Below are 25,849 nucleotides of genomic sequence, written 5' to 3'. Positions count from 1 at the left end.
ATTGCAAGGAAATGGTGTGATTGTGCGACTGCTCAGTGTAATACACTCACCAACCCCTTTAGGACCCTTGGGTTTCATTTTGTGAACCCTGAGTAGCTGTGGCTCTGAGCAGCAAGGAGTACATAAAGGAACAAGTTTAAAGCATGTGAACAGCACCAAAACAATTGAACATATCAACAAGACGCCAAAGAAATCCAACACCAATTCATAAAAATTGACTTTATTTTTATACACCACTATGTACAAAATCCACAGGAGGTTTCCCGAGATATAGCTTCTACAAGGTATAGTAAATCACAGCATTTCACTCAACCGTGAACAAGCACTGGCAAATTCAACGAATTTGATCCTTGGAAGCTTTTTGAGTAAAAAGTTGGACAAGTTGTAATGCCCGCGGTTAGAGTTATTTGGGGTGACCAACTCTGGCCGGGAGCTAGTCAGGGGGCCAGCAAGGCCCTCAGAAACAGTTACTTCCTCATAAGAAGCAGACTTTAAGCACTTCCAGGCACTTTAGCATCGTTGACCTATGGATTCCTATGGGAGTGGTCCTGAATCTGAGGATACAGTATGCTTGAATATGCTCAAGGATGCTGTGTATGTGATGCGTTCAACGGGGATCTTCATGCAGGGACTCCTCGATCCATGAAGGTGATGAGGGGGTTCCGGACACAGGTTTTGACTCCCGCAAGGTACTTCGCTGTTGGGGCGAAGTCCAGTCACCACTGGACTACCAGTTTTCCGGTGTCACAGCCAAATCCTTTACCGAGATGTAGCTTGCCTTCTGGGCGAACAAACTGCACTCCGACGGCTCTCTTTGGTCCAGCAGACTTAGGTGCAACTTCTAAGCCACAGGTCCTGGTCCCTGGGCTGTACGACAACTGGGAGCAGCAATCCGGGGATCTGGGCTACCACTCACCCTTAGTAGGCGTCTTCGGTTGTTGTGACACTGTGCTGCAAACAGGAGGCCAGTCAGCTTACCCTTAGCTTAGAGTCTCTGCTTTTGCTGGGCTCTGAAGACAACCTCTCCTTGAGCAGAACACAGCTGGCACAGTCCCTCTTATTCGCAGGCCACCAAGAGCAGTAGGTGCATTCCACTTCGGTGTAGCATATCTTCACTGGGAACGTGATGCAGCAGGGTAGTTCTTCTTCAGTCATTCTTCCAGTCCTGTCGAGATGTGAGTTCTGGGTGCTAGGGTGCCCTATTTATGTATAGAAAATGACCTCAGGGTAAGATGCAGTTGGCAGACCATGTGCTTCTAGGTTCCCTCTCTCCTGATGACCACTTCCTGGGAAGTGTAGCATCTGGCTATCCCAGAAAGCACCATTCTGCCCACTCCCAAGATTACAGAACCCCGCTTTTGGCGTCCAGAGCTCCCTAGCCCAACCCAGAGGTGTGGCGACCAGGGTTGCTACACGTCCCAGGAAAACAGGTTTGACAACACAGTTCCACTCTCCTTCGTGGGTGCCAGCTAGTCTGTCTAAACAATGGAGCTGCCCATCTCCCAAGTGTTCCCCATTTCCTCTGCAAAGGCAGCTTCAGCTTTGGAGCTCGCCTTATGGGACAACACTGGTATGGCTTCCTGCAGGAGCGAGGTAACACCTATCTCCAGGGCAGGCCTTTTCTCCTTTCCTGGGAGCCATTAGCACATCTCCCCAGGAGGGCAGAAAGCTGTCTCGGGTTCAGGAGCTAGCACAGCTGAGGGAGGGTATCAGCTTGTAACCCTGCACTCGCCAATGGGGTGACCATGTCTTTCCAAAGTATAAATGGCAGTGTTATGATTTTACTGTCAAACATGTAAACCACATGTTCTGCCCATGAAATAAGCTGCACACTGCCTTAGGGCTTGATAGCTTTGCCATAGGGGTGACTTACACGTTTCAGGGGGAGAGTGGACTTTGCTATGGCTTTTAATTTACAAAGTCGGGCTAGCAATTTGAAGCTGCCCTTCCAGTTTGCAATGGCAGACTGGGAGACTCATTTTACTCTTGTCACCCTCTGGTTGGCGCAATCAGCGCTGCAATCCCTGTGGCATGACCCTCTAACTTACATGTACCATCAACTAGGGACTTAAAGGTAAATTAGTCTATGCCAATTGGGTATAGCCCATTGTAACATACTCGTTTTGGGGACAGGGCACTGGCACTGGCAAAGGGGTCTGGTTAGCAAGCCTCAGTGCATTCTGAATTGAAAAGCCAGCAGCATCAGTTGAAAAACCTTAGGGTGACAAAATACCTTCCTTACATGGCCCCCTACAGACGAAAGGTGATGAGCTACTAACCCTTGTCCTGTGGTTCCATCATCTAACTGGAAAAATTGGAAAGGCCATCTGGACTGGCATGGTCACGTCCAAGTCTGTGATCCACTGTAAATTCCATATGCTGTAGGGAAATGGACCCCCTCAACAACTTGGGGTTCTCTCCTCTCATCTACATCAACCATCTAAGAGGTCTGTGGTCAGTTTGAACTCTGACATGTGTCCCAGACAGGTAGGGTCTCTGCTTCTTTGAGGACCACACCACAACAAAGGCTTCCCTCTCAATGGCACTCCTATGCTGCTGTCTGGGAAGAAGTCACCTGCTAACGAAGGCTAGTGGCGGATCCTGACCTAAATAATAAACCTGTTACAACGCTGCCCCTATCCCATGTTCAAAAGAGTCTGTCTGAACAATGCATTCTTTACTGACGTCGGGTGCCTTCAGGACAGGTGCTAAGCACAGAGCTTCCTTGAGGGTATCAGAATCCTTTTGACACTGCTTCGTCCAAATGTCCTTTCTGCATTGCTTCTTGGCTGTGAGTTCACTTAATGCTGCCACTATGGTACCATATTCTTTCACAAATCTCCTGTAGTCCCCAGTCAGACCAAGAAATTCTCTGACTTGGGTCTGAGGTACGAGCTTCCCGACTGCCCAGACGGTAGAAGAAGTGGTGTCGGATCTGAATATAATCCCACAATGGATCTAGCGACCTACACCCAGGTAAGCCCTTACATACCCTAGGGAAAGGAGTGGTATGATTCAGTGGGAGGCTCTGGACAGAGGGGAGGTTACTCCCATGTCCTTTGTCCAGTTTCGCGCCAGAGCGGGAGCCATCGGCTCCCAGGACTGGTTTGAACTGGACTATGCATGAGGACACCAAATGTGCCCATCATGCAGACACAAGTGGTGCTGGCAAGCGCACCCACTCTGCTCCAATACACTTAATCCTGCCTGGGAGGTGGTCACATCCCTGTGACAGGATGTCTATTGTTCTGCCTTCCTCTGCTCGAGCTTGGCTCGGCAGCAGGAGAGCAGAATCGTGTCACTGGTCGGCAGCAACCATTTTGTGCTGTCCGGGTCTGGAACACTGGTACCGAGGACATGGAAAGCCTAACAGATTGTTCTCCAGTGCTTGGAATCATACCCCCACACAGTTTACAGTGTGGGGGTATGAATCCTATCATGTTTGATACCACACATGATAGGATTTGTTGCAGCCAGTTTCGAGATGGTCATCTGCGTAATTACGCGGTGCCCTTTTATATGGTATATGGCTGCTTCACTTACAACTCGGGAGATTGTAATCCGTAGGCTGTATGGGTGTCCTGCACATGCAGGGGCATCCTCACACTTAGAAACAAGCACCCTGTCTTCAGGATTGCAAAGGACTGCTATAGGGGTGACTTGTAGGTTTTAAGTGCAGTGACCTCAGATATAGTAAACCTATATCTTTAGTAAGTGGTGCTAGCACCAGCTTACACAGGCTACAATGGCAGGCCTGTAGTTCCATTTTGAGTGGTCTCCCATGGGTGGCATAATGCATGCTTCAGCCCATGGGGCATCTCTGGGGTACCTATGCCCTGGGTACCTTAGTACCATATACTAGGGACTTATAAGGGTACCCGAGTATCCAATCTGGGATGTACCTAAGTACTTGTCATAACAGTTTAAGTGAGAAAGCAGAGAGGCTGGGGTTCTGATTAGCAGGATCCCAGTCAGACTAGTCAAAAACAGCTTAGCACGAGACAAAAAGTGGGGGTGACCATGCAGAAGGATCCTACCTTCCTACATATAGCACCGAGACACCTATGGATATTTGCGCACTTTATAAGCTGTTTAACATACCATATCTATATATATATATATATATATATATATATGTGTGTGTGTGTGTGTGTCAGAGTACTTTTTAGGGTTCAAACAAGCATACATAATGTATTTGATGTGTGCTACGGGGTCTCCGCATGTGATCAGGATTTATGACTTTGAGGAGTATTCCCCTGGATGAGAACTAGGATTACAGGTAAGTAACTTATCCTTACCGGTCCCCTGAGAGTAGAACTGAATGGGGAAAAGCAAAGTAATTTTAAAAAGATTTTATACTTTCGAGAGCAATAAATGAATGATAAAACAATCATACAGCACATCTATGAAGAGAGTGAACATATGGGTACATTGTTAGCATGGGCAGCCTGAACTTTAGCAAAATCAAATAATGGCACTCTTAGATGGTCTACAATAGGTTTTTACAACATTATAAATCGATCTGTCAAGCTTCAGAATAAGGGAGAGCCAGATAACTTAGTTCAAATTCAGGTTCCCAAATTAATTAGTAAACAGGCCCATCTCTGAACCTGAGCTAGCACTGTCGTTAGAAAGCTTACCAAATGGGAAGGCTTGTGATAATGATAGCCTGCCTCCAGAATTTTATAAATTATTTTTCTGAGAATTTAGTGAAGCATTAAAATTACACATAATGAAATAATTATTGCTGGAGTCATTGCAGATTCTTTTTGAGACCGAATATTCGTACGGCAATAAATCTATTAAATTCAGTTTATTTGCGACTTGAAAAAATATTTTCTAATCATCTCATTGATGCTACACAAGAATAAATTGGTGAAGCTCTATGAAGCATTTGATCTTGTAAACTGGAATGCTTTGTTGATTTTGTTGATTAGGTTTTCTATCTCCATTTACGCTGGTCCTACAAAAATTATATAGCAATGCCATTGCCACTATTATAATTAATTCAGAGCAGGCAGGCAAGATTCATGTTGCACAGGCTACCCAAAAGGGTGTCCCGTGTCTCTGGTGCTATTTGCACTTTTTATAGAGCCTGTGGCAGTTGTAATTCATGGCAATAACTGGATTGAACCATTGATCCCCAAATGACTCAACTGAAGTTATATGCAGATCTCATTTAAAAGCTGAGAAAGGCCATATAATGTATACTCTGGATAAGATTCAGAATTTTAACAAGATAAAACATTCTTAAAGGCTGACTTGGCAACCAGGAAGAGATTTCATCATGTTGCAGGTAAGGTGCCTTTTGTAGCCCCTGGAAGGGTTATGGTGGCTGGTATAGGATTCTTTAGCAGAATACCAATGCTTACTTCCACTCACTGCTTGTGAGTCTGGTCGACTCACCCCATAGCAGATACCTGGGTGGGTAAAACAGTCTGGCAGGTGCTCCACTACAAAAGGCAAGGGGAGGTAGCCCTCAGAAGAAATTATGGATCCCATTTCTGTACCTTGAAATTAAGGCATCATGAAGCATGACACAGCCTCCCAAGAAGAAAATAACAGATTCAACAACTCTAAGAACCAGTAATCCTGCCTCATCAACTCTGAGCACCAGCGACCCTGTATTCATATTATGGTGAATACTGGACAATGGTTTTAGACATTTATTGACATTCGATTAAGTATTTAGGCATCCTTTTTGGTGCTTACTTTATTATTACCATTTTATGAAAGCTCCAAACATTAGGGACTTTTGTTTTTACTTTGCGACCCCACACTGTTTATACCTCATTTTTTCACAAAGCAGGTTAGTGTCTGGTGGATATCATCTGTTTTCAATTAGCTGCCATAAAATGTAGTCCTCCCTGCTTAAATCTGGAGCTGTGTTGACGATGGTCTTATCTAAGTCAGCCTCTTCTCTTGTGTGTTTTTGATTCTGCTCCTTTATTAGGGCCCCATTTCTCAAAGTTTTGTTTACTGTGGGGGGAACCATTCAGGGGGTGTTTCGGTGATCCATTTCTTCATCAGAGGATTGCATGCAGTCTGTTCTTCTCTGTGACAAAGCTTGGCCCCAGTTGTCTTTTGTGATGCAGACAGCTCTGCAAGTGCTTTAGAATTATTGCCATTTGGTGATTGTATGCAGTAAAACGGAATTTGGGACATGGCTTTTACTTATGAACTCGTATCTCTCACCCGCATGCATTGTTGTAACAGCCATATGAACAGCAGCATTTGCTGAATAATGTCCGAGCTAAAATCACTCCCTCCTAAGTCTTTGGTTTCCAGAATGTGCTGCTATGCCTGACCTCCACCCTCCTTATTTTCTTCTCTCAGGTATGCTACATGTCTAGGATATCTTCGTCCACTACACATAGATACATCCTCCTCAATGGTGAAAGGATTCTTTCTCATCGCAAAAGGCAATTGACTGTGTTTGAAGCTCCCAACTGCAAAACGGTGCTTCTTTATGCATCATGCTGGTGGCACCTCATGAAGGTGCTAGTCCTGTGCATCATATAAAATGAGTGACCGTTTCTTCGACTTTGAGCTACCATGGACAAGCATATAGCTGTACTGATTAAAAGCACATCTCTAGGTTTTCTCCTGTTTATTAAACTAATCTGTAAATAGATGTTTTGCCAGCATTAAATGTTTCATAGATTCACATGGTTGAATCACCATTTATTTATTTGATGAGTTTTAGATAGCGCTGGCTAGACCCGGAGGTATCAGAGCGCTTTACATGAGGTTCCACAATGTTACTAAATTACATCAGTTACAAGTTACACCAGTTACTAGTAAAACATTTAAGGGCATGGAAGACGAGATAAATGGAGCGTAGAAGGGTAAGGGGGTAGGGTAAAGGGGCAGGAGGGAGATACGAAGGAAAGTCTGGACGAAGGAAAGTCTGCCCAAAGTCCGGCTGGGTAGGTGACGGCCTAGGGGGAAGACCACAGCCCATCTCCTCTATAACTATCAGGTAGCTCCACCGGGCATTGGCCAGATAGCTAGGTCTCAACTGAAAAACATTCAAAGAGTATAGAAGACATGATAGATGGAGCCTAGAAGGGTAGGGGGTAGGGTAAGGGGTTGGGTGGAGGGACGATGGAGAGACGAAGGAAAGTCCATCCAAAGTCCGGCTTGGTAGGTGACGGCTGAGGGGGAAGTACACAACCCATCTCCTCTTTAGCTAACAGGTAGCTACACCGGGCATCGGCCAAATAGCTAGGTCTCTACGGTCGGAGGTAATTTCACATATTTAATGTCCTGATGGGTACGCCGGGTGGGGGATAGGTTGGAGTTCTGGTCGATGTCCGGTTTTTGTCCCAGAGTAGTAGCACAACATGGTAGCAACCACTGTGGCAGCCATCTTGGTGTTATAAGGCCATAACTCTGAATTGAGAGTGCTAAGGACAGAGTCACGGGCGCAATTTTGGGGACAGGCACTGCTCTCATAAAGAGCGCCGTGGAGAGGAAATCAGACACTCAAACAGCAGTGTCTAGTAGTTGAGTGAGCCAAGCGCTAGATCCACATATGATGTGGGTTGTGTGGCTTCCGCAGGGCGGGTGCCATGTTATGTGTCAGCTGTGCGGGGCCTCCGGATACAGTTGTTCCCTTTCCTTTTGGTTGTCCCTCTTGGCTCATAGGTGTGCTTCTACATCAGATCGTGCGGGTGTAAGTGGAGTACCCGGATAGACAAGGCTCTCATCATGCACTGTATTGGAGAACATCTGGTGCCATCTTAAAGTCAGGCACAGGCAGCTCCCTCCTGGCCCTCCAAAACCTCGGTCGTGCCGCTGTTTCCAGCAGGTACCCTTCTAGCAGTCAGGCTCCTTGTTGTGGCCATTAAAGAGGTAACTCTTCTAGCCTGCTGCGGTAGGGGGATATCATAGTGCAGTGGGGGGAAGGGGAGCACCCGCTTTCTCCCGGGCTCGAGGCGGTTTTTCTGTGATGCCCACTGTCATCGGGGCTCAGTCGCTCATTCCGCTGGTATGTTCAGGCTATTTGCGCACTCCACTCCACCGGGGGGCACCATCAACTCCGGTCCCGCATCCCAGAGGAGGCTGCCATTTTGCTGCAGCCCGTGATATCTGGGTGGGCTCCGGCAATGCCACATGTACCTCGGCCTCGTCTCGCAGCTACGTTGCCATATGGGGGCTCCCTTATCCTCAGGGCCCCCTTTTCGGGTTACAGCGTCCTCCGGAGTCGTGTCTATATTAGGCTCGAGGGGCAGGCGCCGCCATTTTGAGATCAGGCAGGTCGTCTCTCCCCCGGAGTCTCACTCTGCTGTTTCTTCACTGGTGTAGTCCTGTCGTCTCCCGCTTCTCGATCCTGCTATGCAGGGGGTCTTACGACACTGTTTTCTCCCGGGTAGATGTCTGTTCCGTGACAATACCATTATGCTAATTTAGTAACACATTCAAGTCTTAGTAAACCGTATCCAGCCTCCAGCATCTCCTTCTACCAAGGTCTTTGGGCCAGATGTACGACGGTTTTTAGCGTGTTCAAAAGGGTCTTAGACCCGTTTGCGCATGCTAAAATCCATGGGCCCTGCACAAACAGTATTTTGCGAGTCGCAAATAAATTGCAACTTGCAAAATACTGTTTTGCGACTCAGTATTTGGAAGGGGCGTTCCCTTCCAAATAGCGACTCCATAGCCATGTAAGAATGTTTTGCGACCGCAATTGCGGTTGCAAAACACTTGCAAATTACCACCTACTTCAAGTAGGTGGTAATGCATTTGCAAAAGGGAAGGGTCCCCAGGGGACTCCTTCCCCTTTGCAAATGCATACAATTTTTGTTTTAAGGGCAGGCAGCAGTCCCAGGGACCACTACCTGCCCTTAAAAATTGAAACAAAAACGTTGAATTTTTTTTTTTTTTTTAAATGCATCGAACGGGATGCATTTAAAAAAAAAGAAGAAAAAAAAGCAGCCTTTTTTTAAAAGCAGTCCCATCCATGGTGGTCTGCTGAGCCCAGCAGGCCACCATCCCTGGGAAGGCAAACCATTCCAAATGGGGTCGCAAAATACGAGTGGCTCATTAATGTCCTATTACTTACCGGTAATCTTCATTACTCCTGGTCCCGTAGGTCCTCGTCCCATTCCTTACAAAGTGGAGATTACTATCTCCGCGACAGAAAAAAGAACAGGAGCATGCTGGGATACCTAACCCACTCTCTCCCGCTGGGAGTACATAAGCGGTACCAGCCCTGCATGCAGCCTGAAAATACCAAGCCAACAACCAGAAGGCCGGCCGCCAGGGAGGGAGGGAGGGAAGTAAGGAATGGGACGAGGACCTACGGGACCAGGAGTAATGAAGATTACCGGTAAGTAATAGGACATTACCCCCAGGTCCCTCCGGTCCTCGTCCCATTCCTTACAAAGTGGAGAATACCAAAGCAGAGAACCCGGCCTTCCGGAACCCCACCAAAGCCAGGGGCACCCGACCGAGAAAAAACGGCACCCAACCGAAACAGAAGGGAGCCCACAAGAAAACGCAGGCAGGAGCACACAACCAGCCACGCCCCCAACCAAGCTGACAGAGCCGAGACCCCAAAACAAGCAGGGGACGACCAAGAAGGACCGCAAACGAGCACAGGACCACCCAGGCAAGCCCGAAGGAATCCCCGCACCCAGAGGCAAGCCCCATGGGAACCCCCAGAGGGGCAGAAAGAAAAACCACCCCCCGAACCACCAGGTAAAGGGAGCCCCGGAGAAGCCGGAGCGCCCCAACGGAGCAACCCAGCCAGGAAGGGCAAAGAACCAGTGAGAAAAACCACCAAGGGAGAAGCCCACAGCACCAGGCACCACCAATCAGCCGCCCCAACAGGGACAAAACAGGACAACCAGGCCCAACGCCAAAGGGCGTACGAGAGCAGGCAGAACAGGCAGACAGGCCAAAGGTCCAGGAAGGAACACAGCAGGGCCAGACAGAAGCGAACTCCCCAGAGCAGGGAAGAAGGCGACCCACAGCCGGACCAACCCACAAAAGACCACACCAAGAGGCGAGGGGAAGGAAGAGGAGAACGAAGAGGCAACCTTAACCCAGAGAAACAACGAACGCGACCACAGGACCAACCCCAACACATCAGGGGAAGCCACCAGCAGAGCCGCAAAAACCGAAGAGGGAGGAACCAGACAAGAAAACAGGCACCGACCCAGAACAACAACAGGAAGAAAGGGGCCAAGGAACCCAGACAAGGCCCCCCCTCCCCCAACCGACCAATAGCCGACAACCGCGGTAAAAAGGAACCGGAGGCACAGAAAACCCACAGAAGGCCCAGGCCAAAAGGCAGGAAAGACAGGCCGCCAACCCCAGCAGAGACACCAGACGGCAGCAGCCAAGGCCGCCACACCCGGAGAAGAAAACCCCGGGCACAGGAACCAGCCAGAGGCCAGGACCGAGGCAACCAAAAGCAGGAGACACAGGGACACGAACCCAGGAACTCACCCAAGCTAGGCCAGGGAGAGCAACAAGCGCAACCCAAGCAGACTCCACACACGGCCAGTGCACAGCCCAGAGAGAACAACCAAGGGCCTAACACAGAACCGGGGAAACAAACCCCAGAACCGGGAAGCAGGAACCCCCACCATCCAAGAGCCGACCCACAGGACAGGAGGACACCAAGGAACCACCCAAGGCGAACCACAAGAAGGGCAAAACAGGAAGGACGAACAAGGAGGGCAACAGCCCAACAACGCAGGCTGTCCAGAAAGACCCCAGAAGCCAACCAGACAACCAACAAGCCAGCCAGCCCGGAAGACCCCAATACGGAGCATCAGAACCCGAAAGGATAGGCAAAGGGTCAACCGACCCAACCCCAAAAACCCCAACCAAGAAGGGGCCCAGGGAACGGCACCAAAGCAAGCCAAGCCACCAAGAGAGCCACAACCGTCAACCAACACAAAGGCCACAGCGCACCAGCCAGGCGCAAAAGAGCAGCACAGGAAAGGACACAGGACCAACCCAGCAGGGCCAGAACTACCGGCCATCAAGAGGCCAAAAAGAGGCCCAAAAGCACCAGAGAACGAGCGGCCAGGGAAGAACCCAGGCAGGGACCCAGGCAGCGAGCCTGCAAAGGGAGGCCAAAACAAGGACCGTAAGAGAGCAAACGCCACAGAGGCAGAGCCGAGGCCCCAGCCGCACCCCGGAACACCCCAGGCACCCCCAAACCAAAGGAGAGGAGCCCGGAGAAACCAAAGGCGCACAACCCCCGGAGGGAGAGGGAACAGACCCAAAAGGTCAGAAGAAACCACGCAGAGCCAGTAAGAGCAACGGCCAGAGACACCACAGGCCGAAAGCAGACCCACAATAGCGGGAAACGCAGAAGCCCAAGGACAGGCCCACAAGGGGAAAACCACAGCCCCAGGGCCCAGGCAAAGCCAACCACTAGCACAAGGCCGAAAAGGGGAGCGGGGACGCAGCAACGCGTCCCACACAACAGGGGAGGCCGACACCAGACCACAACCGGCAGCCCCACCAACAAAGCCACCGGCCAAGCCTAAGAGAAGGCACGTCAAGGAGGACACCGGGAACGGCATCCCCAAGCAGGAAAGAAGGGCACAGGGCAGCCCGCACCCACAGACAGGGAGGGGCACAGAAGCAGCGCACCCAAGAAACCAAGGAGCCACCCAGGCAGAAGCCAAGGAAGACCCACAACACCCAGCCACCACAGGAGGTAAATGAGCGGCATCGAGAGGCAAAGGACCCCAAGCCACAAATAAGAGACACAAGAGGGGAAAAGGAAACCACAACAGGAAACCAAATCCCACCAGCCAACCCAGCGCAACACAACACAGCACCAGGCAAGAGGCAATCCGCAACCCAGCCAGAAAGCCCATCAGGGGCCCCACCAGGACAGCCCCGGAGCCAACCGTCAACCAAGGACAAGGCCAAACAGGACAGAGGGAGGTCACAACATCCCCCCGCCCCCCCCCGGGAGCCCAAGAAACAGGGAGTCCGGAAGCACCAAGGACCCCGACTCGGGACGCAAGTAGCGACCCAGCAAACCCAAGCAGGGTCCAAGCGCAGGAGCAGAGGAGTCGCAGACGGGGGAACATCGGGGGGCGGCAGAGCCACCACCCCGACCCACAACCAGCATGAACCCCACCCACAGGGAACCCGCCGGGGAAGGAGCCCACCAGTCCGGGCAGGAGGGCACGCCGGAGGGCAGCACAGGAGCGAACGCAAGGGCACCGGCGCGCCCAGCCGCAACACCCAGAATGACCAGGCTCCAGCAGAGAGAAAAGGCCACAGGCCAGGAAACCCCACACAGTGAAGCCCAGAGCACCGGCCAGGCACAGGGGGGCAGAAGAAACAAGGCACCCCAAGCACGGGCCACGCCAAAACCCCCGGAAGAACGCAAGAAGCACCCAGCACCAGGAGTCGCAGGCAGGCACCCAGACAACCACGCACCAGGCCCGAATCCACAAGAACAGGCATGAACCAACAGGGCGGACAGGAGGAAGAAGCCGGGCAACAGGCAACCAAGGTGGACATCCAACCAGGCACCAACCAGGGGGAACAAAAGTACGCAGGGCAGGAAGGCCGGAAGCCCACAGGCCAGAGGAACGAACCTAGGCCAAACCTCACCCAACACGAAGAAGCCCCTGGGAGCAGACGCGCGCACAGGGGAGCGGGCGGACGGCCACAGCACCCGCCAGCCCCGGCACACCCCCAGCAGTGGAAAACAGGAGCCAAGGACGCAAGCTACCACAGCAGAAGAGCACAGCACGGGGAAAAAAGAAACCCGCCACACGGCACCCACCAGGGGCAAAGGCCAACACCATCAAACATAGACTGACCCACAACTCCAACGACCAGATGCCATCCAGCAACAAGCGACGAGCAAGTGGAAAACAAGGAGGCCAGGGAACCCACAACCGGAGGAGGAGCCCCCCTTCCCCCCCTCCCCCCCGTAGCATCAGGAAGCAAGGCAGAGACAGAGTGCAGAAAGTTACGCAATGCCCCCAACCCAGCAAGCAGGAACAGGGAGCGCCACAAGCCAGCATGGAAAGACCCCAACAGGAACCAACCAGCAGACGGAGAGACCAGAGGATTCCGGGTCCCAGAGCACCAGAAGCGCCAGCAAGCAAGGCGAGAATATCACCGAAGCAGCCGCGCAGGTCCCCCAGCCAAGACTGCCGAAGCAGCCCACTGGTTCTCGTCTTCCGATGTAGGACAGCTCGTAAACGGCTCCTGGTCCTCTACAGCGTCGTCTGGTCCTCACAGCTGCAGTGACAATGTCACGGTCATGACTCCTGCATCTTCCATCATCAGTGGTCATTGCTCTTCCGTGTCTCCTGGTCACCTCCGAGTGGCATAGACTCAGCCCCCTTTGCCTACAGGTTCTTCTCTTCAGAAATCCACCTTTGTATTCCACCGGACTCTTCTACATGACTCTTCCACCTTCTTCACCAGCTGCATCTTTCCTGAAGTCCTCCATAGTGGTGTACGGCGGTTTTCGATGTCACTTCGCACCTATGCACCCGGCTTCCCTGTTGTAGGTATCCTGGTTCGTGGGGTATCCAAAGTTGGGGTGACTCCAACTTTCTGTCTTCCACTGGGTTTCTTCAGGGTCTACTGAGAAAGATCATTGTTCTTTAAAACTGCAACAGTGACTTTCCCATTGAGTACGCAGCTGTGTTTCCACTCTGCACAGAGCCTCAGTGTGGTTCCTGGGTACTTACTTTGGGTGGTTTTGTGTCCCCAGCTCTTTTAAGTCTCCTGGTCCAAGTCCCCACATATGTCGCAGTTCGCATTTCACTTCTTTAGTATATTGTTTGGTCTCCCCCCTAGTGACCACGGTGAATTGTGCTTACTTACCTCTTGCAATTGAAGTATTACTGTGTATTTGTGTTGATATCTCTAGTTAGGAGATATACCAATGTGTTAGTTAGTGTTGTGTAATAAATAGACATATTTGCATAACTACTCTGTGTGGTTCTTTTTTGTTTAACCTACACTATATGATTAGATCTGGTAAAACAAGCTGCTTAACTCTCCTTCTGGGCTAAGAATGAAGGCTGCTCTCCACAGCTACCACTTAAAGAGCTTTCTATGGTTGTCTAAGACCACTAAAATCACCATAAGGGTTGCCTAGATTAGTGCACGGTGCTGCACTTAAATAAGTGTGATCTATATACTAAGCCAGCCTCCTATATATTTAATGTGTTCCAAACTCGTTATCTGGACCAAAACCTGGCCTGCATGATATTCATACATGTTTAAATAGTATCGAATCAATTAATTCATTGTAACCGGTCAGTCATTTCTTTTTACTTTATCTTGAAAATGCAAATGAAGGAAGAACCGTAATTTTTGCCCTGGTTACTTTTTCAATGTAAAAAATAGCCTTGTAACAACTACTTCTTTGCATTGTATTTTCAATCACCGCAGCTCTTCACACACACCAACCTTTACTTTGTTGCCTGGTTGTGTTCCTGTTTTGCTGTCAAAGCCGTCAGTGAGCTCGGATTCGGTTCATACTCAGCTCGAAAGTGCATGTTGGTTGCCATGCTGCTTTGTCAGATTGTCTAGATTGTTTGCATGCAGGATGCCAATGTTTTTCAGCTGATGAGTAAACACCTGCCCCACTACAATCATGACAGCAAAAAGCGGGGCGCATGAACCAGGACATGTGTTCCAATTTTGCAGAATGTATTAACGGGCACACCGGAGCTTATTCCCGATAGCCTTTAAGACTGTTATGTTTTTGAGAAAATAAATTGGTTACCCCCCCTGAAGAGCAAAATATATGATCTGTGAAAATTCATAGTATCCTCCGCAGCTCCCCTGAAAAGCATGACTGCGCCGCGTGGAATTGAAGGATTCTGCCGAGTGATTTGATTGCCGAATGTTTGTAATTTTCTGTTGTGTTTGTGTTTTTAGGTGGGAGATCGGATTATCAGTATTAATGGGCAGCCGTTGGACGGGCTCGCCCACGCCGACGTGGTTAATCTGCTGAAGAATGCCTACGGCAGCATTATCCTGCAGGTACGGTGATAAGTGCGGCGCGCAGCTGCGCGAGGCTGATAAGTGCAGGATTTTCAGAGACTGGGCACCCCACACCCGAAACAGACGAGTGCTCACTTTGTCGGCCATGTTGAAAGCAATGTATTCTAATGCTTTACTTAAGCAGCATTTTCCCACCGAGGGAGAATAAGAGCATGATTTATGTACAAGGAACGTAACAAAATCACACTGGCACAAGCAGCATAGTGCCAATATCGGCCACACTCACCAGCCCTCCCGCAGCAACATACATGTAACACACATATAAACATAAAAATACCTCTTCCCCTTCCCCCACCTCGGCCGGAAGTGACGCACGGTACCCCGTAGGGATCACCGGACACTAGGCTGTCCAGTGTGCCATCCTGCGGCACTAAAGGGGCTGCCCTCTCATGGGGGCCGCCTGCGGGGACGAGTCGGCCAGCCCGCATTCAGCTTGCAAGCAGTTCTTTATAAACGTACGTGTCTCCTAATGCGGTTAATTATGTGCTCGTCCCATTAAACTGTGAAACTGAAATGCTTTTTTTATTTTTCAAATGGGACTTATTTAGAACGCCACAGTTTTAAACCAGAACATCAAATTATTTAGTTGGATTTCAGAACATGGCTGTGAAAACCCAGAACTGTGGCTGAAGCGGCTCTTTTTACTCTTGGTTCACTTCTCAACACTACTCATTTCCCCACATTTCTCCCTTACGTCCAACCATGTAGTTAGCATTCTAATCGAAATGTCCCCATCAGATGTATAACAAGCATTTGCAATGCAATAGGTCTCGCATTTATAAGAGTTTGAGCTATTGGCATTGTAAAATTACAATGCCTTTTATTTATGTTTTGGTTTTAAAACAAATAAAAGGCATTGTCATTTACAATGTCAGTAGCATAAACTCGCATAAAAGCAGTGTGTGGAGTACAGCCGTGTGCGGCGTGCAGCAGTGTGCGGCGTGCAGCAGTGTGCGGCATGCAGCTGTGTGCGGCATGCAGCAGTGTGCGGCGTGCAGCAGTGTGCGGCGTGCAGCAGTGTGCGGCGTGCAGCATTGTGCGGCGTGCAGCAGTGTGCGGCGTGCAGCAGTGTGTGGCGTGCAGCAGTGTGTGGCGTGCAGCAGTGTTTCGTGTAGCAGTGTGAGGCATGCAGCAGTGTGTGGCGTGCAGCGACGTGCAGCAGTGTGCTGCGTGCAGCAGTGTCGTGCAGCATGCAGCAGTGAGTAATGCAGCAGTGTGCAGCAGTGTGTGGCATGCAGCAGTGTGCGGCGTGCAGCAGCGTGTGGCGTGCAGCAGTGTGCGGCGTGCAGCAGTATGCGGCGTGCAGCAGTGTGCGGCGTGCAGCAGTGTGAGGCGTGCAGCAGTGTGAGGCGTGCAGCAGTGTGAGGCGTGCAGCAGTGTGAGGCGTGCAGCAGTGTTTCGTGTAGCATTGTGCGGCGGGCAGCAGTGTGTGGCAAGCAACTTACACCGTTTTCCTTCTTGTATAGCAGGGACTGGAGAAAAGCAGATTTGACTCCAAATGTTATTTCATTAAATCTTTTTGCTTAAGACAAAAAGGAGTTTATGCAATCTGAGATAATACTGTTTTTCCCTCAAACATCGTCTCATCTTTTACAGTTCAAAATGGGAGCAAAATGCATTTATCTTCTTCTTTATTTAAAATCAAAAAAATGAGAACATTCTATTTATTTCATTTGCTTTTTGTCCTGGTGGAAATATGCATATAATAACAAGCAAAATATATGGCGTAAAACCTAGGTCGAATTACAGTGATGTTGGTTTAATGGTTCTGGTTCAATTTTTCACCGATATTTACAGATTATACAGTTAGCGTGTGTCCAGGTGCAAGTGTAAATGGCTACATTTCACCCCTGCAGTCTATGTTATCTGGAAATGACTGGGTCAAAATTGTGTCTGCACCAGTGATGGCTAGCCTCCTGTTTGCACATTTCCATCTTACAAGTAACAAAAATAGAGCAAAACACTTTACTCCATTTTTGGCCCAATGCAAACATCTTTCCAAAAACATGATTGCAGGAAAACCTCTTTGTTTAATTCCGAGTGAAGCAAGGAACAAATATCGTGTAAAATCAATGTGCAATTCTTTTGCACTGGTGCAAAGTTTACGTAATGTGCCACATGACAATCAAGCACACGAACAAAGAAATAGGAGATTTGTGTCCTGCAAGCTGTCTGGGGACACTCCCGCGGGCTGGTTGTTTATGTGCCGGGCGTAAAGACACGGACAAGGAGAGGCAGTGAAAAGCTGGGGCAGTGTAGGAATGCAGCGCCCCTTTTTTAGGTCGAGGACGTCCGGTCTGCCGAAAGGCAGAACCGGAAGTCGGAGATTTAATGACTTGGAGAAGAGGGGCTTGAACCCGCCCCTGTTCTCCATTGGCTGGCCTCTTGAATGCTGGCCAGCCATTGGAGAAGAGGTCAGTCATTCAGATTAGGCCCCGTCCTTTTCGGATCGGGGGGCGTGTTTTTTGCAAGAAGTCTCAAGGAGGAGACAACAGCAAAACACGCCCCCGAATCCGAAAACGACGCTGCCTTTCTCCGAGGCATTTCTGCTGTGCCTCGGAGAAAGGCGCACTGCTAGGGCCGCTTCGGAGTGGGACCTGGGCAGAGTGGTCTAGAGAGAAAAAGGATAGTTGGTAGTGAGGGTAGTGGAGACCTATTCTAAATTGAGATCCCTACCACAGCATAGCTTCTGATGGCCCTATCCACTTAATGCATCTGGTAAACGTCGTGTGTGGCATCTCTAACTATTCCTATTTTTTTTTTATCCTGCAGCACTTTGACTTCTGACACTTGTCATTTTTCTTTTCTCGTCATAACTATGGGTGCAAGTTCCAGAATGCAAAATGCTTGTGTTTAGAAATCCAGCCGTGTCTAAAGGTGCCATTCGAGCGGACCTCGAGAAACGGGTCTGATGTGCCAGTGTTTTGTTCACATGGTTAGTCAGTTTCGGAAATTATGCCCCCTTGTGGTTTGGTTTTTAATCGTAAACAAAGATTATCAGTGCACATCAGGGTGGCGGTCGGGTTCCCCAACCGGACATGGAACCAGCATCCATTCCCTACATGGGAAGGCGCCGAGGGGAGGCCTGGTGTCCCCCTAAATCAAGGCCTCGTGATGAAAACCACCCAGCCGCACGGCACAGAGCGGCAGGGCCGCTTCTTGACATCCTCTTCCTCAGGGTGCGGGTAATGAGTACTGAAAGGTGTGATTGCATAGCAGCAGGCCAGGTAATCAGCCCCCTGATTTCCCTGTAATAACTTAAGATCCCTTGGAAATCGGATCCGGGGACTGGATGAAATTATGCCCAGGAGCCGCTATCCCTTTCAAGTAAGACGCCCTCACAATTAACCCGTATAAGGCCAAGCTCTGGAGATATAGGACATGGCAGAAAGATATGCGGCCGCTGACAGGGCTGGACGGGTCGCTGGGAGGCTTTCTACTTCATCAGCAATTTTAAACGTCAGATTTGTGTGTGCCACTCAACCATTAAATTCGATCATTTATGTAGCAAAGAAAATAAAAGTAATTGTCGCTTGCAGATTTTAACTCTCAATGTCTTCAGTCTCTCACATCAACATTTGTGCACGCTCTCTCGGCTCGCGGGTCATCGTTACACAATTCAAGCTGTTTTACCGAGTGCCAGGCACGTTTTACGAAAACCACCCCCTCCCTCACGAACATTTATTTTATAGAACTCTGGTTTCTCTGCCACAATGAACCATTCTTGGACTAAGGTCTCCGCTCTGGCAAACAGTACTTCGACCTCCTTAACTTCCTTTTATGTTGTGATGCTACAACTCGGCGTCTTGCCTCATTTCCGGTTCTAGTTTTGCGTCGAAATGAATTTTGATGGCAAAATGTGGCATGGAACATTCACCACTCCAACTCGACAGATTAAGAAATATATCCCAAATTATATATAACAGTCGGTAGACGCATGCCTCTACAGTGTTCTCTTATATTTTGAAACCAGAATTGGTCAAGTTCGTATCCTTTCAAAGTTCCCTTTTCAAACAATCATTATCAACGCCAAGTCTGGCCCTGGCACGGTAGTGCGATTTTTGTTTAGTATTAATAAAATGTGACACTTCAGACAGCAGTTTCAGCAGAGAGGACAAAGAAGGAATGGGCATGGAATCCAAATACAGAAACTGAAACTTCTCTATCAAGGGGAAACATCACTGCCAAAGTTCAGAGCTTGTGAAAAAGCGACCAGCGAAATCACTTTCTAGTTAATGTTCGGGGGGGGGGGGGATAAGCAAAAATTTCGGGGAGGGGGGGCTGAATATTTAAACAGTAGGCAGAGTGGCGCTGATTTCGGGGGTGGGGGGGGCTGAATCTAGGCAGAGTGGAGCTGCGGGGGTTCTTAGAAGGGGTGAAGCAACAGCGAGGCCTCATTAACATGCAAATGGTCTTTTTAAAGACCTGTGAAGTGCTCAGGCGCGGCTTTGTGTCTGCCCGGAAAGCGGTCTCATCCCGGGCTGCCACACACTACGGGGGGCTGAAGCCCTTTGAGTTCAATGGGTGTTGCGCGCCTGATCACAGGTAAATGCGGGAGAGAACGGGGTTGTTGAGCAGGGCCGGGCTGGCTTGCCCGGGCATCGGGCGTTTCCTGTAGCAAAAATGCTTCACAGTTAACCTCCCCCATGACCCTCCAGCTGGTCCGACATAATTGCCAGGCCTACTTTGGGGTTCCAGTTCGGCCCTGTTGTTGAGTATCCTACCCAGGGCTTTAAGTGGGATACAAAAAAATGGGTGGGGGTGGGGGGCGGTGTTGCGCGGGGTCTATACGACTTGTATTTTGCTGTCTCTTTTGTCATTGCATCCAGGCATAATGATACAACAAGTAACATGATACCTACAACAAGTTAGGACTATTGGCTTTGTCAATCGTTGTTAGTTGCGTAAGATAAATTAGCAGTAACTGTGGCTTGTATATAATATTGAAAAAGCATCCACTTGAAGCCCTAGTGACACCACGACAATGTTACTGCTCCTGAGTTTCAAAAAGAGACAACAATATAATCATGCAGTGGCTGAACTCGACAGATTAAGAAATATATCCCAATTTATATATAACAGTCGGTAGACGCATGCCTCTACAGTGTTCTCTTATATTTTGAAACCAGAATTGGTCAAGTTCGTATCCTTTCAAAGTTACCTTTTCAAACAATCATTATCAACGCCAAGTCTGGCCCTGGCACGGTAGTGCGATTTTTGTTTACTATTAATAAAATTTGACACTTCAGACAGCAGTTTCAGCAGAGAGGACAAAGATGGAATGGGGGCTGCGCACTGAAGTTGACGAGGAGGGAGTGGGAGGGGGGAGTGGTGGCGGGGCGAGCACAGTGCAAATGGTGTGCACTTTGATGTCCTCAGTGCCCGCGGGGCTCACTGAGGACATCAAAGCAAGTGATCAGGCAGTGCTTTTCAGGCTGCCAAATGGCGCGCGCGCCCGGGGCACATGCACTGTATTTGGAGGCCTGAAAAGCACTGTTTGCACTTCCAAAACTCGCTTACTATAAGTCTCGCCAGAGCAGCGCTAAAGCGCTGTCTCAGCCGAGACCTAAATAACATTAGTGTATGCCGGGTACTGGCCGTGCTCTCCCTTTGCGGCCCATACGGGTGGTAGTTTCAGTTTCAAAATCTTTATTCGATCTTTACAAAAGATCATAAAAGCACAAGATTAAAAATTGACACAGCTTATGTTTCAGCTGGGAGGGCCAGGAGTTTCGGGTGAATGTTGAGGAAGGGGCCGATGGTTTTATGAGCAGGCCTAGAATGTTTCTCGATGCAGATTAAACACGGGGGCGGCGCGGCCGGGGAGGAATCTGTGTTGTCTTTACACTTGTTTTCGGGGGTGGAGTTGCTTACGTTTCCTGAAGTTGTTTTGGGTGGGCGACAGGCACTCTGCATGTTGGGGGTGGTGGGCGGTTCTAGTCCCGTTATGCAGGGAGGCAGGATGGGGGTGGGGAGTTCAACTGGAGTGGGGGGGAGGGGTGGAACTGTCGGAGGGCTTTTTGTTTTTTTGCATCGGTGACAGGTAATCTTCGGATAGCTAATATCTCGAATGGCATTATGAGTGTTGACTATGATAATGTGCTTCGCGACACTGTCTTGCATTTTGATTGTTTTGGCGCCGCTTTGATCGACGGCCCTGGGGAGATAGGCTCTGACGACCGTTCAATCATAAGAGTAGCACATTTGCTGTATTTTGATGGCGCCAGGACAGGGACTTAGAGTGTCCACCTGGAATGTAAACGGTCTGGGGGACAAAATCAAGAGGGGTATTGTCTTGATAGGGAACACATGTATGGCACTGAATAAGAAGGGTTACCTCATGATTGTACACTCTGTATTTACCACTGGTTCTAGGGGGGTTGGGGTGCTTCTGCGCAGGGGCTGCCCTTACGTGGTGAAAAACACCTGGACAGATGTGCAGGGCAGGTATGCAGCAAGGGCAGGTATGTGGGAAGGTATGGTAATTAATGTGGTTTCAGTGTACGCCCCACCAGGATTGCAGCGCCTAACCTTGAAAGACATGGGGGCACTGATGTTGGCTCTACCAGTAGGACCCTTAATACTTGGGGGCGACTTTAATTTGACTTTAGATGTCCTGTGTGACCGACTCCCGCCCAGACCTGACCCAGCACAAGTCTCCGAACTCCAGGAGTTTACAGACGCTTTGGGGGTGGTGGATGTATGGAGGTGGACACACCCCCACCACACACAGAAGCCACAAATCTGGCAAGGGGTATATCGGACCACTCTCCCGTTTCGGCGGTCTTTGGCGTCCCACCCACTAGGCGTCCTGGCCCAATTATGGTACAGCCGTGGGCATTGAAGGTACCCCATATTAAGGAAAGCCTCCGGCAAGATACAGACTACTATTTTGACGAGAACGTGAGGTCGGTTGCGTCGGCGGTTACACTTTGGGGGACATATGGGGCAGTAATCAAGGGCAGGGCACTGTCTTTGATGGTAGGCCACAGAACTGAGCGTAGGCGTAGGGTGGTCGAATTGGAAAAGGATATTCAGCAATTGGAGGGTGCCCTCTTTCAGGATTCTAACCCGATAGCCAACACAGGATCAAAATGAAACGACAGGACCATAGACAGCTCCTGCTGGAGGAGGCTACCCTGCTCTCCCTAGCCACGCGTCATAGGATTTATGAACAGGGCGAGCGTACGGATAAGCTCCTGGCATGGCTGGAACGTAAGGAGCAGGCAGCGAGGTGGGTGCGAGCAATTACTGGCCCGGACGGCGTATTGATAACAGACCCCAAGGGGATCGCGGAAGCCTTTGCGTCTCACTTTAAGGGGGTGCATCAGGTCCCACAGGCCTCAATGACTGCAGACCTTCTTGCTACCATAGATGTAGTGTGCTTTTCTCAGCGGGATAGAGAGGTGCTGGAGGCGGATATTTCAGTGGGAGAGGTCCAAAAAGCAATTCTGGATGTTCGGTCAGGTAAAGCGATGGGTCCTAATGGACTACCTATCGAGTTACTTAATCCAATGGCTAAGAAGCTAGCGCTCCACTTGTTAAACCTATATAATGAATGCTATGACTCGGGGCTGCTTCCGGCTGATATTCGCAATGCGGCTATTGTAGTTATCCACGAGGCCGATAAGCCATCGGAGTACTGCAAATCGTACCACCCTATCTCGCTGTTTACGGTGGAGGCGAAAATTCTGGCCAAAGTCTTGGCCAATCGTCTAGTCCCGTATCTTAATGATTTAATCCATCGAGATCAATTGGGCTTTATGCCCGGAAGGAATACAGCTAGAAATTTCCAACGAGTACACAGGGTTATGGGGAGATTGGACACTATAGAGGAGGAAGCGATTTTGCTGTCCCTTGATGCCACCATGGCATTCGATACTATCGAATGAGAATATCTTTTTGCTGTCCTGGCGCGTATGGGATTTGGACCCAAATTGATTGGATGGATTAGGTTACCATATATACAGCCCATGGCGCACGTCACGTTCAACAATCATCGCTCTGCCTCTTTTCCTCTCCATCATGGCACGCGGCAAGGTTGCCCGCTGTCACCACTCCTCTTTGCCATGGTTTTGGAGTCACTGGCCATCTGGATCAGGGGGGAAACCGGGCGTAAGGGGCATTAAATGGACTAGTGAGCATGAAGACCGAATATCGCTCTACGCGGATGATATTTTGCTCTATTTGGCCTCTCCAGCACGCTCCCTACGACGGGTATTACACATTTTTCACATCTTTGGCGCGCACTCATGATATCAGATAAATTGGCCCAAATCCCAGATGTATGCGCTCTGGGGGGACCCCCCACATAGCCCTAGAGGTTATGACATATCAGTGGCGGCACAAGGGTTTCGGTATCTGGGGATTTTTATTACCTCAGATATTAACCTGTTTTATGAGCGGAATTTGAAGGCGCCCCTTCAGCGCTTGAAGTCGGATGTTGCCTATTGGAGGTCGTTGCCCCTTACCCTTTTGGGACGCACGTCTCTGTTTAAAATGCTCGCCCTCCCACGCTTTGGAAAATGCTCCTAATTCCGGTACCTAACTCCTATTTTTCGCAAATTGAGGAGGTGGTGCGGGGGTTGTTGTGGGAGGGTCGACCTCCACGGACAGCCATTAGCAAACTCACCATGGGATGGTATGACGGAGGTATAGGGCTGCCGGATCTGCGCCTCTATTATCAGGCGTCGCAGTTGATGGCCATCAACCGATGGGTGTTTGGACCACACGACGATCCTAATTTCAGAACGGATCAGTGGCTTATGGGGAGGGGGGTTACAATAGGGCACTGTATGCGAAGCATCGGAAGCTACGGTTGACCGGCCCCACGACTCGTACAGTGGAAGTGTGTCACGGAATTCAGCGAAAGCTGGGGTGGCATAACCGTCTCACCAAGGCCACTCCGTTGTGGGAACCGGATATATTGGGTCGCCTCAGTACATGTCCAGGATTTGATAAATGGGACATGATCGGGATCTCTAGGGTAGGAGATATGTGGGTGAAAGGGAAAAAGGCCACATTTACCGATCTTCAAGCTAAGTACCAACTTTCGCCGTCGGAATCTTTTCGGTATCTTCAAATTAGCCATGCTATTGATTCGGCCCTGCCGCGGGGTGCCCCTCTTCCGGACTCCTCCCCTCTGGAGGATCGGCTATTGTTAGATCCTATGGACCGTAAAGCCACACATAAAAAATTAGTAAATAACCGAACTGACCCAACGTTGAAATTAAGGTTGAGCTGGCAACATGATCTGGGGGAGATTGAAGACAAGGACTGGAGGCCCTCACCTCTCCCAGAGAAGTGGCGATTCCTATGCGACTCCGACTGGTACAGCTTAAAGTGCTTCACAGTGTCTATTTTAACGCCAAATTACTGTTTAGGTTGGGTAGGAGACCGGACCAGCTGTGCCTCCGGCGATCTAACCAGACCGGCACATTCACACACATCATCTGGGACTGCCCTCACATATAACAGTATTGGACAGAGGTCACCCGACAGCTAACCAGAGCGTGTGGTAAACCTATTCAACCGTCCTCAAACTATGTCTCCTCAGTATTTGGGAGGCAACCGACCTCTCACAAGCGGAGCTAGCGTGTGCCACGATGGGATGGGCAATTGCCAAACGTAATATTGCCCAGAAGTGGGGGTCGGGGCAACGCCACGGCTAAGGGACTGGGCGACTGATATGGACTATGCCATGATTGCTGAAAAAACAGTGTTCAAAGGGAGAGGTTGCCCCAAAAAGTGGGACCACAAATGGGGAAAGTGGAACAAATATAGGGGTGATATTTGTATTTCTCCCACGGTGGAATTGCAGAGGGAAAGGTGCGAGTTGACTAACAGGCTGGGAGGGACTGTGTGGGCCTCCACGTCATGATAGGACGTCTCTGTAGCTGGACCAAATACTTGTTTTCCTATCTTCTTGTCCCTGCGAGGATGTTGCAAATATAGCAGAAGATACACTAGTGAGGATCAGTAAAGTGTGTATCCCGGAGCCTGAATATGTTGTGAATCACTGTCAGGATGTTGTTTTGCCCAGCCAAAGATACATGTATACTGTCTTAACCCGATGCCTTTTTGTTATCAATAAAAATTATTTTTAAAAAAAACAACAAATTGACACAAATCAGAAACAGTCCATCACAATACACCACGTAATGTAAACCTTGAAATTCACACTAAAAACAACCATAAAAAGATCGTTACAAATACATCTATTTGTGCACAATGGACTGTCAATAAAATGCATCTATCAGGAAAACACAGCAGACCTTCACACCTAACACCCCTCCATAGACTTTCTACAACGGATGGCCATTTTCAGGAAACCACAAACACTATAACAGATGTCTGGACTATATCCAGCAGAACGGATTGGAATATGATTTAAAAAAATACACCCACGGAGACAGGCAGATGTAATCTGTTATGACAGACCAAAATGCTCCAATGAAATTCTAGTCGGCGAATCTGTTTGGCACAATAAGAAAGCCCCACAAAGCAAAGTCAATGGGCGAGTATGATTTGTTGCGCCTCAATGTCCACTATTTGTCCTAAACAATTTCCAAAGATTCAAGAGGTCAAGTGTATTGCACTGTGACCCATATTTATTCTAAGAGGATACGAAGATTCCGCAGCGTCGCGGCTGAAACTTTCTCTCTTCCATATACAAAGGAAGAGAGAGAACGTTTCAGCCGCGAAGCTGAGGAATCATTGAAATTTTCATAAACTGTTACAAACAGGCCTACATAAGAACAGATTGACGTTTGTGAGAAGCCAACTGATCTGAAGCTATTAATAAAAAATTGTTGGCACTTTGGCAATT

General features: G+C 49.4%; 1 protein-coding gene across 10 annotated transcripts in view; it reads left to right on the top strand.

Moving 5' to 3' along the window:
- The window catches only part of PATJ (PATJ crumbs cell polarity complex component), a 1,359,209-nt gene that overhangs the window by 1,227,164 nt on the left and 106,196 nt on the right, over positions 1-25,849 (top strand). For all 10 annotated transcript variants that reach the window (XM_085602445.1, XM_085602441.1, XM_085602446.1 and 7 more), the window contains one exon: positions 14,896-15,000. In XM_085602445.1, the coding sequence (XP_085458571.1) occupies positions 14,896-15,000 (105 nt within the window). The remainder of the gene's footprint in view (positions 1-14,895; positions 15,001-25,849) is intronic.

The sequence above is a fragment of the Triturus cristatus genome, chromosome 4_2, assembly GCF_964204655.1.
Source record: "Triturus cristatus chromosome 4_2, aTriCri1.1, whole genome shotgun sequence".
NCBI classification, from domain to species: Eukaryota; Metazoa; Chordata; class Amphibia; order Caudata; family Salamandridae; genus Triturus; species Triturus cristatus.
Note: the sequence above shows the minus strand (reverse complement) of the source record. Positions and strands in the feature narration are given on the sequence as shown.